Here is a 15,602-nt window from a genome sequence, read left to right as displayed (position 1 = left end):
ACAGAACAGAAGAGACCCTCTCACCATGAGACTTTGGTCAGGCACAGTCATGATCTATGCTGGGATTTCCCTCCTTATCCACTCATTGTCCTGCACAAGGTTCTGAGTTATGGGGGTCTGGTCTAATGATACTGGCTAAGTCAGCGACACGGAGTCTTTGTGTACTGGGATTTAGAGTTTGGTTTAGAGTTTGGCATAGATCTTAAAAGATGAGCAGGAAGGAAACACTGAGAAACGTGGTGAACAAAGAAAGAAAACATGAGGGCTTAAGCATGGCCTTCCTTCTCTCCCATCCCAGGAACTGCCAGTATCTCCTCCATCTGTCAAGCACTCTCATGACTAGCAGGGTAAAGATGATCTCCCAGGCAGTTGACTGTCACCATTTCTCTTGTCTGCTGACCTGATCCCTAAGCCTTCCACAGATCCCTACCACCCAAAGACAAAAGCTGTGGGGTCCTTCAAAGATGTTCATACGTACTTCTCTTGCAACTGTACCAACCTCTTGCACCATGCACTGTTGACCCAAGGGGTCCACTGTCCCCAACCCTTCCAGGTCTTCCAGTGTTCCCTCCTCTTGGAAGGCTTATCCACATCCCCCGCACAGGTCTACTCTGACCCCAGGTTCCTCTATACCTCTTCTCTTAGCTCTGTTGTACATGAATGCACCATGTCCATCAGTCCATTGTGCTATCTATACAGCTGGGTCTTGGAGCACTCTGAGGACCAGACTTCTCTCATAAGTGTCCCTCTCCCGTGCCTGGCAGGATAAAGAGCCAGCCCTGCAACTTCTGTAAAGACCCTGGCAATGGGTTGTCCACCTGGAAAATACTTACTAATAGTAGATATCAAATCTTGAAACCTTTCCTTAGGAAAGAGTGGATTTTCCAGGCCTCGGAAATACAGCTTTAAAACACCAGCGACTGAATTGATATCTCGCTCATTTTGGTCATCCACGAGGGGGTCTTCACCTGTGTGGAGACAATGGTTTAGGCTGGTGAGGAAGGAGAATCTCTTTCCAACACTGGAGGTGACCTGGCCTGCCTGGATAGGAGGGGGAAAGGATGGGGCAAGCCTGAGAACCTGTGATCCTCAGTCTCTGCATGCTTTGAATTATTATTAGAAAATGTTCAAATCCCCAGAAAAGAGATAAGCATCTAATCATGCATGTCTATCACCTTTTACTCATCCCTCTCCTGAGTTTTCTCTTTATTATATACATCATGGCTCAAAGATTAGAGAACTTTGGATATCATAACACATTTCTCTTAAGAATCAGGATATTCTCAGCTAACAATAACTTTATCTAAACCAAGAAAGAGACAATCCTTCCAAAAATAACACTGTACACAGCCCACATTCAAACTCCACCCACTATGTCTGTCATGGAATTTTGTTTTCAAAATACATGTGCTATTCTGAGTTCCCACAATTCATTTGGTAGTTGGCAGTTGTTCTTTTTGTTTGTTTGAGGCATGGTCTCCATGTATCCCTGGATGACCTGGAACTTGGGACAATCCTTCTGCTTCTGCTCCCAAATGCTGAGATTTAAGGTGTCCCGCTAGCGTGCCTGGCTTAAAGGCCAGCCACCTTTTTGGTTTTATAAATATAAAATAAATGCCAATGTTTTTTGAGTGCTAAGTTTGTGTTTGATGATGTACTCCTTTCTGTCTTGTAGAAGACAGAACTGCCTCATATTCTGGCTTTCTCTTGTTTTCCTCATGACCTGATTCAGGTTGACTACTTTGGGTAAGAATATAGAGACACATATGCCATGTGTGCCCTGCTAGTGGTGACACAGACGCCGGGGTAAGGTGGTAGCCTTTTTTTTTCTTTAAACACCACAAAGGTATTTCCTTTTTGTAACAAACATGAGACCTGCAAAGTAAGACTAGCAGCCCTGCCTCTCTAAGCCTGTCTGAGTCCCTGTGGTTAGCATGACACACCCCGTGGAGTCAGTCTCCAGTAACGGCTCTCGCCTTGTTACCCTGGGAGCTCACTGATTCAGGGAGACTGGCTGGTCAGGGAGCTCCAGATAGCCACTTGCCTGGGCTCTCCAGCACTAGGATATCAAGAACTGCTATGCCTGGCTTCTATGTGGATGCTGGGCATCTGAACTCAGGCCCTCATCCCCTCAGCCCCCAAAACCAGATTTAAAGTTTCTCAGCAAGAAGGTCCAATTTTACCCTTTCCCTAACACCTTGTACATCACCATTTTCTTAGTCTGACTTGTCTACTGTATTTCCTTCTGCAGCTGATAAACAAATGCATGTGCAGTCAGGATTCCCTACTCACAAGTTGCACATTTGTGGATTCAACGAAAGCTAATGAACATATTTTCAAGAGAAGGTTGCCTCTGGGGGCTAGGGAAATGGGTCAGTGGATGGCTTGCTATACAACATGAGCTCCTGAGTTTGATCAGTAGCATCCATATAAAAAGACAGATTTGGTAGTGTGTGCAATCCAGTACTGAGGAGGGGCAGAAAGGAGAATCCCTGAAGCTCATAGGCCAGCCAGGCTAGCCAATTGGCAAGCTCCAGATTCAGTGAGAGGCTGGGTCTCAAACACATGCAGATGAAAAAGGAAGACATTTAATATTGACTTTTGGCCTCCGTGTGCATACACACACAGACACACAGACACACACACACAAAAGAGATTCTATTGCAATCAACCCATGCAAACTTGGTTTGTTTGGGGTTTTGTCTCTCTTCCCTAAACAATGGTTTACCCACCACTTATATGGTGTTTCCATTGCGCTGAGCATCGTGAGTCATCTACAGAGGATGGGTGGATGTATCTGTGGTATGGATCAATAAAAATGCTACATTTCAGAAATACACTTGAGCACTGTTGTTTTCCTGTCTTCTAGGGAGGTTCGTGAGCCAGCACCCTACATATGGGAACAGCTGTTTGTCTTCTTTACTGACCCCTACTTCTTACCCAGAATGCCATTCACTCCTACAGAAACTTGTTCCTTAGCTTCAACAACAAATCCTGGAAATCTCTCCAAATTACTTCCCAGAAGTCTTCTTCCTTCCTAATGGCAGTGAAGAACCCTGTCACATAGGGAGGCCACACTCTACTCACTTGACCTCTTACAGGTCTTGAACCTAATTATTAAACCAGAGTTATTACCTCAGCTATTTGTATATATAACAAGGCACACACCTGGAGGTCAGAGGACAACGTGCAGAAGTCATTTTTTCTACCATATGGAACCCAGGAACCAAACTTGGGTCATTAGGCTTAGAAACAAATGCTTTCATCCATTCTTTAAGTCGCCTGCTGTGATAAACACTGCCAATGGGAACACCCTGCATGTGTGCATTTGTATGTCTGGAGGCAGGTCTCCCTGCAGTTCCTGGAAGTGGGCACACTGGGTCATCTTGGGTGTGGTTTCCCTCACTGGAGTCACATCTTTGTACTCCTGCTATGACATTCTCTTAAGAAGGCCGTCTTCTCCAGCTCTGCCCATGGCATACTGCCCATGGCATTCTGGTCTTCCAGGATGTGGGATGGCCAGTAAAGGGCTTGGCCCTAGAGCCAGGGATCAAGATGTCTGAATGCTTTCCTTAAATAAAAAAAAAAAAAAGCTAAATTTCCAGTTCTGCTGTGGCAGTAAGCTAGGCACTATGAAGATAAAGGTAGACATTTGTTAAGTGGGCTTCTTAGGGCACATTGGGTCCCTCCTTTGCAGGACACTGTCACTGGCCACCTATCCTCATCAGCAATTCTGAGGAAAAGGGACGCTGCACTCAGTCCATCCTGCCCTTACCACCTCTGTGTTATATCCTTGATTAATTGAAGTGGAAAAGTGGAGGGGGACAGGAAAATATATGGCTGATTCCTCCTATTGTATAAGTTGCCAAAACAAACCAATAAAAACAAAAAACAAAAACAAAACCACCCCAAAACAGTGCATTGGAAAAACAAAGAATTGGGCTATTTTAGAAGTTTTTCCAACTTTCCTAAGAAGCAGCTTCCTTTATACATAGAAACATGCCAAACTTGTTTGTAGGTTCTTCCTCCCAGACACCACTGTAAAGCTCAATGGAGAGTCACCAGTAAGCAACTGTAACTCAAGATGAGCAGCCTTTATTCACAGGTTATCAGCTTGATATACCTAATGTTATATGGGAAGAGGAAACACTTCCATAAGCTTGACCTTAATTAGTGATTGATGTGGAAGGGCCCAGTCCATTGTGGGTGATGCTACTTCTAGTAGGTGATTCTGGGTTGTCTAAGAAAGCAGGCTGAGCAAGCTAGTAAGCAGCATTCCTCAAGGGCCTGTTTCAGCTCTGCCTCCAGGTTCCTGTTTTGGGTTTCTACCCTGGTTTCTCTCAGTTGATGGAGTGTGACCTAAGAGTGGTAAGCTGAAATAAATTCTTTCCTTCTCAAGTTGCTTTTGGCCATGGTATTTTATCACAACAATAAAAATCCTAACTAAGACAACAGGGTCTGGGAGGCCCAGGATGGTAGCTCATGATAACCTGGGCTATCTGAGACTCTATCCCAAAACATAATGAAAAGCAGCCTGGGAGATGGCTTAGTTGATAAAGTTCTTGCCATGCTTAAGGGCTTGAGTTTAATTTCCTAAATCCATCTGTATAAAAAAGTCAAAAAAAGTATAAAAATGAAACAAACAAAAACCAGTCAAGCACAATGGCATGCCCTTGAAATCCCAGTGCTGAGGAGGTAAGGGCAGTCAGGTCCGTGGGGCTTACTGACCAGCCATCCTTTCCTAGTTGATGAGTTCTAGGCCAGTGAGAGATACCCTGACTTAAAAAACAAGGTGGCAGCTATGGATGACACATCTGTGCTGTGGGGCAATGCTCATGTACCCTGTAAAGACTGGTCACTTGTATCAGTTTAATAAAATGCTGACTGGCCAGTAGCCAGGTAGGAAGTATAGGAGGGGCAACCAGACTAGGAGAATTCTGGGAAGAGAAAAGGCAGAGATGCAGTCACCAGCCAGACATAGAGGAAGCAAGGTGAGAATGCCTCACTGAGAAAAGGTACCAAGCCTCATGGCTAATCATTGATAAGAATTCTGGGTTAATTTAAGTTGTAAGAGGTAGTTAATAATAAGCCTGAACTAACAGGCCAAGCAGTTTATAATTATTATAAACCTCTGTGTGTTTCTTTGGGACTGAACAGATGTGGGACCAGGTGGGACAGAAACTTCTGTCCATTCCTCTGGCCTCCACAAGCATACCAGCTTTGCACATTCAAACACACACACACAACCACCCTACACATACAAATGCATATGTATACCTGTACATACATACACTCACACAAACATGTAAACACACATACACAGTATGTGGAAAGTCAGGCATGATAGCTCACACCTGTAACCTCAGTAGTTGGAAAGTAGAGACAGGAGTATCAGCCAGAGTTTAAGGCTAGCCTAGACACTATTTTAAAAATAAATAAGATCAAGCAATAAAACTATCAAACACTAATATGGGTGGGGCCAGAAGCTTTGGGATTTTAGAATTTTGGTGTCTTGGGAATGAGCTCAACTATCTACATAAAAATCCACCTGAGTTTGCACCCACAGCGTGATGGTAATTTGACAAGGTATAATTTGTGTGTATACATCATGACTATGTCTGGCCCATGAGGGCAAGTGTGAAACTTCCCACTTGTGTCTAATGCAAACACTCAAATGTTTGTATGTAGAACGTGGGATTAAGATTTTCAGCATGCAGTAAAGGGGGAAGGGGAAAGAGCTGGATGTTTAAAGGAGAACTGCTAAAAAAAGAGTTTGGGGTTTGCCAGTTTCTATGGGGTAAACACTCCCAATATGGCTGATTTCCAGCTACCATCACTATGTTGTGGAATACAAAGTTAAGAAAAGGATGAACACACAGCTCTTGAAAGCCAGCGTGGGCCCAGGGCCCCTGTACACTACTGGCCCTGAGACATGTGTTAACCCTGGCTTCTCCTGACCACAAGTGAGGTGGTCAGTCCACACTCACCTCTCTCAAAGGAATTCTTGATGTCATTGACTTCAACTTGAGACCCTGGAACTCTGAATATTCCCTGCTGCTGGAGTCCTAAAAAAGAAATAACAGCACAAGCAAACAGTAAATGTAAATAACACGAGGCCTAGACTCCATGTGGCCACGGGACTTACTGACAATTCTCTCCCGTGCTTATCTCTTTCTTTTCTCTTCTTTTATAGTAGCCATTCCTGCTGACAAGCTCCTAGTTGAAACCTCAAATGGGCCTTGACAATGAATTACAGCTAGCAACTGGCCCAAATACTCAGATACATGCAGAGTCTCATGCCTGTGAACTTGCTCCTGGGTCTGAAGGAAAATGCTATTAACTATTCCTTCCCTCCCACATGGGTAATCTCTGGCCTTTAGAAAACCTAAACTTCAGAGTACATCCTGGCCTGGGATTGGGGAGTCAGAGAGTTTGAGGCATAGCTCAGTGGCAGAGTGCTTTGTCTTGTGGACACTAGGCACAAGGTTAGGTCCCCGGTGCCAAAAATCAGTAAATACAATAAATTGGTTAGCTCCTATTAATATGAGCAGAATTGCTCATATTACAGTTCCAGCATTTTCAAGACTAAAACTGAGGCAGGAGGATTTTACAGAGTTCAAGGATAGCCAGGGCTACAGAATAACACCCCTTTCCAAGAAAGAAAAAATAAAAAAGTGTGAACTCAATATTAAAAAGCAGCATGGCTGCTCACTCTTTCTTCCTTCCTTCCTTCGTTCGTTCCTTCCTTCATCTCTTTCTTTTCTTTCTTTCTTTGTTTCCCTCCTTCCTTTCTTTTCCTTCCTTCCTTCCTTCCTTCCTTTTCTTTCTTTTTTTATTTTTTAGCGTTTCTAAGAAACAATAGCAAAGCAGTGGAGTCCCTGATACCCGGCAGCTCTGAGGACCAAACAGTGACCCACACAATTGTAGGCCAGCCTCTCTCAAATGGAAATTACTGTAGACACTGGATACCTCTCCTGTCTTAGTTGTCTTAGGTAGAACAATTCTTCATGCTACAATTTATTGTTTCCCCTTAAAAGTAAGGATTTAGTGGACATTTGGCTAGGACATATTATGCGCTTTGGTTGTTAGTTTTTGGGTTTTTGCTTTGTTTTGTTTTTATGCACTCATTTAAGCCTTCCACACTAAGGCTTAGCCACTAGAAGACCAGGGGCTGACACAACGAGCTTCTAAAGCTCCTTCATGTGTCATGCTCACTGCTAAACAAGGTATGCACACGGATAGTAAGTTGTGACATCATATGCCCAGGCTGACCTCGAACTTACTAGGTAGCTCAGGCCAGCCTCCAACTCTCGATGATCCTTCTGCCTCAGTCTCCCTAATGCTGAGATGAAAGGCATATACACCCACAAGTGTGGCTTTGTTTAGTATTCCTACCACCCCAGAGTCTTCTCCCACCCTTCTGGGACATTATCCCTAACCACCACTGCCATTCCCCACTTTCCCCACCCCAGCTGCATGGATGCTCTCCTTGGGGCTCTTCTGCCATTTTGGTCAAGCAGCCTACCCCCAAAGTCACTGTCTATACTTCTTTTAACTAGTCATATGGTAGAGTTACTATGAGGCATGATATTACAGTCTATTATATCCATGAGCTACTATATTTAGTGGCTCAAATAACAACAGCTTGAAAATTCAAGAAAAAGTTGTGTCTGTATTAGATATGTATAGATATTGTTTTACTAGTCCCAAACAATATTATTATTTCCAGAGCATTTACATAGGACTTGGTCCTATCTGTCTCTCTGCGTGACTCACTGACTATGGGAAGATTACATGGGTGGTGGGTAAAAGCCATAGCATTTTATACACTGGACCTTAGATCTGCTGATCTGGCTGGCAGTCTGCAGGCCTATATCTAATCCCTAGAGATGCCAAAGGGTGACTACAATTCTTTTTTCTGCTGTTGATTTCCTTGCTTTTTCGAGAATGTTAGGCTTGCAGGGACGACAAAGTGTTTGCCTCTATTGCTCCTGCATTCCTCACAGCCAAAATGAAGCCTGTTACGTTCTGAGGTGAATGAGTAAGTTAAACACAAGTTTACCATGGTCAACAAATTCCCGACACCATTCCCTTCATGGAGTTTACAATCTATCAACCTGATTGACTACAAGTGAGGACAGAGCTGGAATAGTCTTTCTGTCCATGTCATTAGTACTGCCCTGTGACCAGATGTGCTGGGCCCCTCACACAACCTTCCTTCTCTCACCCCGGACATAGACATGCAGACTCCAAAGACAGCATTCTGAGTAACAGCCATTCCCTAGAGCAGAGCGAGGACAGGAAGTCTTCCAAGGTGACTGAGAATATCATTTTCTCCCAAAACAGTCCAGCACTATTCCACAGTGAACTGAACACACTGAGCTGAGACAGCGCTTACCATATAAATTGATGAATCGGATACAGCTCTCGACTACAAGTGGTATAGCCTGTCCTGAATCCTTAAGAAAGACAAAAAAGAAAGTGAGTTTTATCAGGCTTGGCATCCAACCACAGGAAGGACATTGCAAACACAATGATCAAGTCAAGCCAGAAGATTAGTACCACGTGATTAGTAGGAAACCAAGCAAGGAACTGCTAACTCTAGTCTCCAGGAATAGTTACCATACAGCCTTCGGTTAAGTGCAGAAGAAGGCATAGCTAGGATTAATTCAAAGAAATGCTCTCTCTTCTTACCCATCTGGCAAGGAACTGGGGTCAGCTTGACAGGCACACTGGGGGCAGGAGAGATGGAAGCCAGTGTGTGGAGGTGGCTGGAGTCTGACCTTGAAGGATGACCTGCCTTCTCCCAACTACACTTAGCCCAAACTCAGCATCTTTTCCTGGGGCTTGGGGATGAAGAGGCAGGATCAATGCCTCTCCCCATTACTGAGGTTGTCCCGCGTCAGAACTGAGAACACATTTTGGGTGAGGAAGCCTGGTCCCTTACAAGCCCTGGGAGGCTCAAAGAAGGGAAGGTGAATCTTAGTCATAATGTCTCAACTATCCAGGTATTTTGCTTAACAGTAAGCATAGTATGTGGAGAAGTTCTAGTGGATGCTAATATCAGACATTGGCCATCTGATGGCCAACTTCAATTGAAAAGACTCAATGGGATGCAATTTAAATAGTTATGCATAGAATGTGAAAGGACATTCAATCACACCTTTCTAGATTAGTTTACAGTTCCTAGGGGTTGGGTAAGAGTCAGGTTTTTTTTCAGAGTCCCAAAACTGGGTGGACTGTGCTACTTTACATCATGATGTTAGGTCACATCATGAGTATCATTTAAAAAACAAAACAAAACTTTCTTTTAAAAGGGCCATATTAGATCATGAGCCTCCCCAGAAGGCTAGTAACTTGGTGGGCTCTTGGCTCTGCCACACCCCCCACCTGCTGATGCTGCATCTGGGGAGAGGATAGGAGACAGGCCCATCAAGCAACGGGGAATGTGGATCTTCTCTAGAAGGCTTTGGACCTACTATTTGCATGGGGCTCATGGGCCTAGCTAGTAAATACCTGGTTCCTGGTTCGAGCATTTCTTCTTCCTCTGATAACAAAAAAAAGAAACAGGCAGCAAAGCAGGAGAAAAAGAAAAGATTATGCAGGAGTAAGATCAGTTAGAGTATGCAGATCCTTCAGAGTCCGTGAATGCCAAAACGCAATGGCAGCCAGCAATGGTCCTGGTGCATTTGTCCATCAACCTGCCCACGGGGAGAAACCTCAGCCTTGGAGCCTCCTAGGACTTCTGAAGCAGTCCCCAGCCAGCCTTCCAATAGGCTGCCCAGCCTCTTTCTCAGATAGCAGCGATTCCTTGTCAATATGTAAGGAATGTGTGTCAACCTTGTTCCCAGATCCACGTCTGTTTTCTCCTCAACACAAGGGATTCATCAATGAGCGAGAGTTCACTGAAGACCTATAAGGTTAGCCCGTTTGCCCACAGAAGGGATCTTTCATGTCTTTTGTAAGCTGGCTCCTAGAATTCATCTCTGGAATCCTCAATTCTTGGATAGATGTTCTACTTCATAAGATCTCCTTAGACAGGATGCAGCAGGGTGCATCAGATTCCAGACTCCAAACATACCCAATACCCTGATAACCTTCTCTGAGTGGAAGCGTGGCTCTGCTCCTCTTTCTAAACCCCTTACTGTCACCCTGGCACCGAAACCCTCTAGGAACACAGAAGCTGGTAAGAGTGGAGATGAGGGAGAGAGTAAGTTGGAACACCTTAGTGACTTTGAGGGTGCATTGAAGCCTTTGTCCCCATGTTGAGAGAGCCTGCCCGACTTTTCTGGTCACATGGACAGTGACTCAAGGGTCTAGGTGGGAGCTGAGTCTCACACAAGCTCAGTGAAGAAACCAAGCTGGCTAATGGACACATGCCTTCCTGGGGCACAGTATGCCCAGTCCTGCCATCTCAACAACTGGGATCTGAGTTGCTCTGATGTCAGCTAAACCCTGAACCCAGTAACAGCCTGGTCCAAAGGGACTCGTGAGATGGTGTCCTAAAATTAATAATAGAGCAGGCTTAAACAGTGCCAGGCGTGATCTAGAAACATGCATGCATCAGCTCACTCTGTGCTCTCCTAAATCCCCAGGGTGATTACTCACATTTCGCAGGGCAAGAATGGGAACCCTCCCCCACCCCCACAGTGGACCTTCGGGCTTTACCACGGACTATACTATATAAGTCTGAGAGGAAAAAAACAGTTTTTGATTTTTATAAGGGGCTGGCTCAGGAAGAGCCAGGAAGTTCAAAAGTCTAACTCCACAAATACTTCTCTATAATTGATGTGGGGCTTCTCTCTTTGTCCTGCCTAGGTGTCATAATCGCAGCATCACAGTGGGATTATTTGATCAAAACTCCTCTTATAGGCCTGGATTGTCAAAGCCGAGGACTCCGCTGTACATTCAGACAGTGAGAGAATTAGGATAGAAGCTGAAATTCTACTCTCGGCAGTTGAAGGAGTGGCTGCAGATGCTGCCCTTCACTCTCTGGACTCCGGGATTCTTTAGAGTAAGTCTGTGTCATATGGAGCTTTGGCAAGTTTGCTCATAGTAGGTCCACAGCTGAAGTCCTCACTGATTGGAGGCAGCCTAAGTGCAGAGGGAGTATAAAGACACGCTCTTGTGTTCCACCAACCACCTTCTCTTCCCTAGTCAAATGGCTATCGTTCTTCCAAGTATTCTGCCATTCCCTCCCACAGAGCTGGCTCATCCCTCTTTGGAGATTTTCCTCAGAGCCAGTTGACCAGTATCACTGTACCACACTTCCTTTTGCCATTTCATCCCTTCAATGATGCCACAAAGCTATGCTTCAACTGAAGCATGTGCGTGCCATAGTGATGGTGGTAGGAGGGTATTTATGTTCGTGTGTGTGTGTGTTAGCATGTGCATGTGGTCAAAGGTCAACCTCATGTGTCATTCCTCAGGCACCAGCCACCTTGATTTTGGGCTCTTCAATTAGGTTAGGCTGGCTAGCCAGGGAGCCACTGGTATCCACCGGATTCCTTAGTACTAGGATTCCAAGTGTGTGCAACCATTCCCAGCGTTTTAACACAGGTTGTGGAGACTATACCCGGGTCCTCATGCTTGCATGACATGCCTTGTAATTACACTATCCCCGCAGCCTTGTGGTGTGGAGGTTTTAATTCTGGTGGACCCAAGTATCCATGCTAGCAGGAAGTTTTGGCACCAGTGATAAAGATTGTGTAACAGGCTCTAAAGAAGATTAGCCAAACACTGCTGGGCATGGTGATGTAGTAGGATAGTAAGATGGCTTCCCAAAGTAACCACCTGAGGGGCAAACAAACACTCATGGAGTCGAAGAAGGTCTAAAGTGTTGGTCGGGTGCATGGTCAAGTTGCTTTCTAATCCCACTACGAAGATACTCAGTTCCACTAAAGATGTGATCTTCAAACAGTGTCAAGTAAGAGTCAGCTCCTTCCATGTATACAGACTGATCTCCTATTTCCAGAGATCAGAGAGACTCGGGGACGAAGTCCCCATGTCAGATCTCACTGCATCGTTCCCTCCTCGGGGACTCCTGTCCTGCTCCTCTTATTCCTCCTCATCCTTTCAAAACCCTGGCAATGTCACCTGGGTCCCAGCTCACAGCTCTTCTTGCTCTGAATTGCAATAGCATGTTCCTGCAGGACTCAATTGCAATAGCATGTTCCTGCGGGACTTCTCACGTGCCTCCCCCTGCACTCTTGGCCCCTTGCTAGGCTCTGTAAAGACAGGAAATGATCAGCCAGCTCCTTTGCAGCCTGGAGAATGGCTCAGCCAGGAGCAAGGGGGCATGAGAGGGAAAGGAGAAGACAGAGAGGTGATGAGGAAACAGAGCATCATTCTGACACAGCCTCACTTGCCACAACCCACTGAGTGGCTCTCTATTGTCACACAGTTCCCGAGGGACCTCTAATTTGGGGCCTTCAGTCCTACGAGGCATCCTAAGGCATCCCCCAACTGTCCCAGGGGAAATCCCTCTTCTCTTTCTCTTCTATTCTGAGGACTCAAGTCTACAGGCAGAGAGAATCCTTTGATCTAGGATGGTCCTGCCTCCCCAATCCATCCCTGAGGCTGACATCTGCGTGTCTGTAGGCCTTCTCTGCCCTCCAGGTCTAACTGCACCCTGCCAGAGAACAGAGGACAGAGAGCTGGTGCATGGGGCAGCCTCTATAACTCCCAAATCATCACTGATGCCGCGAGACTCCACCCTTCCCCTGACCTACACCAGCCCTTTTTTTCTGTAGAAATTGTCTTCACTGGCTGGGGGCGGGGGGGCTTTCAAACAACTGGAGAAGGCCTCCCCTCCTCTTTCTCCAAGAACACATCTTGACTCTAACACCATCTTTGCCTTATTCAGTTTGATCCTGAATGACACTGGGGGGGGGGTGAAGACAGAAAAAAAAATAAACCCACTTAAGCTGAAAGATTTAAATATTGAGCCTAAGCTCAATGTCCAGGGTTAACCTGACATTTAGAAGGCCTACCTCAACTCTACTCTCTCCTTTCAAATCAACCATCCAAAGCTAAATTAAGTGAAAGGAACTCTTCTTATGAAAACTCAATGGCTTCCCATGCTAGCAGAGACTCAGCTACCAAACTGTAGCTGCCTTGTATGGAGACCCACAGGAGCTGTCTTTGTGTTGTTCTCCATTGGTCTCCTGTTGTGGGGTAGAGCTGAGTGATAGAGTTTCCTCAACTGCCCTTCGGGTGTTAGGGCTGCAGCTTTGGCAGCAATGAGGCCAGCTGGCTGGGACCACTGTGCTGACTGACGGTCCACCTCTTCTGTGCTGAAATGATCGGACCCCTCCCCCATGCTTCCGAGAACGATGGATGGCCACTTAGGGGCCACTGGTCAGAAGCATAATTCTCCAGTGGAATGCCGCACTGAAGCCAAGAACAGACTGCAGTGAGAAGCTAGCTCCATGGGGCCTGGCTAAGGGGTCGACAGGGCTGTTAGCTGGAGGGGATAGGGAGAAGAGAGGCTGCCATTACGTTGGACTCATTCGCGGACTCCATGGCTCCCCAGCAAGTACCTTAATGAACGCTTCCATACTGCCGTTAAAGAGCTTATGGCTATACACTGAAAGAGGCCTAGGTCTCCTCATTTTCTGTGGTTTAGGGGGAAGGCAGGGGGGCCTAGGGGAAAATGGAACAAAAGAAATCAAGAAAGCAACCAACATAAACATACCACTGGGGGAGATGCTCTTCCAACCACAATGGGAGGAAAACACAAAACACAGAAGGGAGCCTCTGGCCTCCAACACACTGGTTTCCCAAGTTCCATCTGAAGGGCCTCTGGATGTTTCAGGTCTTAGTTTACCCACAATACCAAACAGGAGCAACTCTCACAAAACACAAACGCATTCTACATCACAGGGGATGGGATAAATCCAAGAAGCGCCTGCAATGCCAATCAGAGGCTGGCATCCTGCAGACCAGATGGAGGTGGGTCAGGGGAGGGAGGTGTCATCTGTAGCCCAGGAAAGCAAGAAACTTTCGAACATAACCGAGAAGGTTTATTTTTGTAATTTCAGCTTAAATCTATCACCAAGGCCCAACTCCCAATGTACTGGGGGCACTGTCTTCCTAATGTCTCTTGACATTTCAAAGGAATATGACTCATGTTTATTGCATAGATCTGAGAGCCAGACAGCTAGATGCCAGGAGGCAAGCTGCAGCTTCTTTAGGATCCGTAGGTGGCCTGGGATGTTATTATCCCACTCATCAATCGAGTACATTTTTGATTGGAGCACTGTCAAATCCATGATCACACTTACCCCAATATCTTCCCATTCCACACGGTTCTATTCTATAGAAATCAGGCCTAGAGAGAGCATCACATCCACCTCTAGCCTCCTCCCCCCCAAGCCCCCCCCCCCAAGCCCAGGGTTTTTGCTGTTGTGGTTGTTTGTGGGGAAGAGTGTTTTGTTTTGTCTTGTTTCTTTTAATTTCAAGTCATGGGCGCGGCCCTGGGACATCTTGTCATTTCTAACTGTAGACTCATCTGCCTCGTCAGTCCTTGCCAGAGGGATCAGGTTGAAAGTGTCTTGCTTTGCTTTCAGATCTCCGTTCCCTGTGTTCTGGTGTTATCCACAGGGAGGGGAAACCTTATACCACAATCCACCAGGAACAATGAAATGGCCACAGGTGCTAGACCCGTGTCCATAGTTGCTCGCCATGCATAGACCTGGGTTGGCTTGTTTGCTCATTTCACTACATAAAACTGGCCTGATTCAGTGCTGCTGGCCTTCAGGGAAAAAGTTCTTAGAAAGTTAGGAGGAAGTCCCCTTACCAAACGAGGCAGTTCATTTTCAAATGGTTTGGTCCAAACTTTGGAAGCAATAAGTACATACTCAGCCAGGCAGATAATGGTCATGTATGAGAAGCAAAGTCTTGCCCTTTCCCTATGTCTTGACTGATTTCTGTACATGGGCAAGAATCTTCTATCTGTTTTTGTTTGTTTCCAAAACAGCGTCTCATATAGTCCAGGGTGGCTTCAAACTTGCTATGTAGCCAAGTATGACCTCACACTCCTCATCCTCCTGCCTCAGTGCTGGGATTACAGGCATGCACCTCCACGCTGGGTTTTATATGATGCTAGCAATTGAAGTCAGGGCCTCATGCATGTTAAGCAAGGATCCTATCAACTAAGGTACATGCCCAGGCCACAGGCAAGAATCATATGGACTGTAGAACCAATCAAGATGAATGAGGGTTGCCCTGCCTCTCTCTCGTGGGTTTATTGGTCTCATGACCCTTAGCAGTCCAGCCACGCAGGACACTCTAGCCAAGTCCTCCTAGATGGTTAAGTGTTGAGCAAGGCTGCAAACTCCAGGACATGCATGGGCAAAGACACAGTTAAGTCCAAATAGCATGCCACCCAATCAAGGGAACCAAAAGAACAACACAACCAAAAATTTGAAGAGAAACAACAGGCAAGAGTATCTCCAGCCCATCTTGGATCTGTGCGGTTAGCTAAGTCCATGTCATTTCCTTTCAAAGTATATTACATCTTTTTTTTTTTTTGAGGATGCATGAAATCAGGGAGGGGGGATCTCACACAGTGGGTCTGTTTTTGAGTTTTCAAATGTAAA

The 15,602-nt window shown here is 45.8% G+C and overlaps 1 protein-coding gene across 2 annotated transcripts in view; it reads right to left on the bottom strand.

Annotated features, from left to right (window-relative positions):
• LOC121442700 (SLIT-ROBO Rho GTPase-activating protein 3-like) overlaps nt 1-15,602 on the bottom strand; it is a 232,791-nt gene that overhangs the window by 29,816 nt on the left and 187,373 nt on the right. The window contains exons 12-15 of one of the 2 annotated variants that reach the window (XM_041644313.1): nt 13,542-13,644; nt 8,399-8,459; nt 5,988-6,065; nt 834-968 (exon numbers count right to left, since the gene is read on the bottom strand). In XM_041644313.1, the coding sequence (XP_041500247.1) occupies nt 834-968; nt 5,988-6,065; nt 8,399-8,459; nt 13,542-13,644 (377 nt within the window). Of the gene's footprint in view, nt 1-833; nt 969-5,987; nt 6,066-8,398; nt 8,460-9,516; nt 9,548-13,541; nt 13,645-15,602 lie in introns of both variants that reach the window. The other variant, XM_041644314.1, reaches the window with a different exon arrangement.

This window comes from Microtus oregoni, unplaced genomic scaffold, assembly GCF_018167655.1.
Source record: "Microtus oregoni isolate MIOR12 unplaced genomic scaffold, Mior012 000094F_ref0000399, whole genome shotgun sequence".
NCBI classification, from domain to species: domain Eukaryota; kingdom Metazoa; phylum Chordata; class Mammalia; order Rodentia; family Cricetidae; genus Microtus; species Microtus oregoni.
This window is presented reverse-complemented; position numbering and strand designations above follow the sequence as displayed.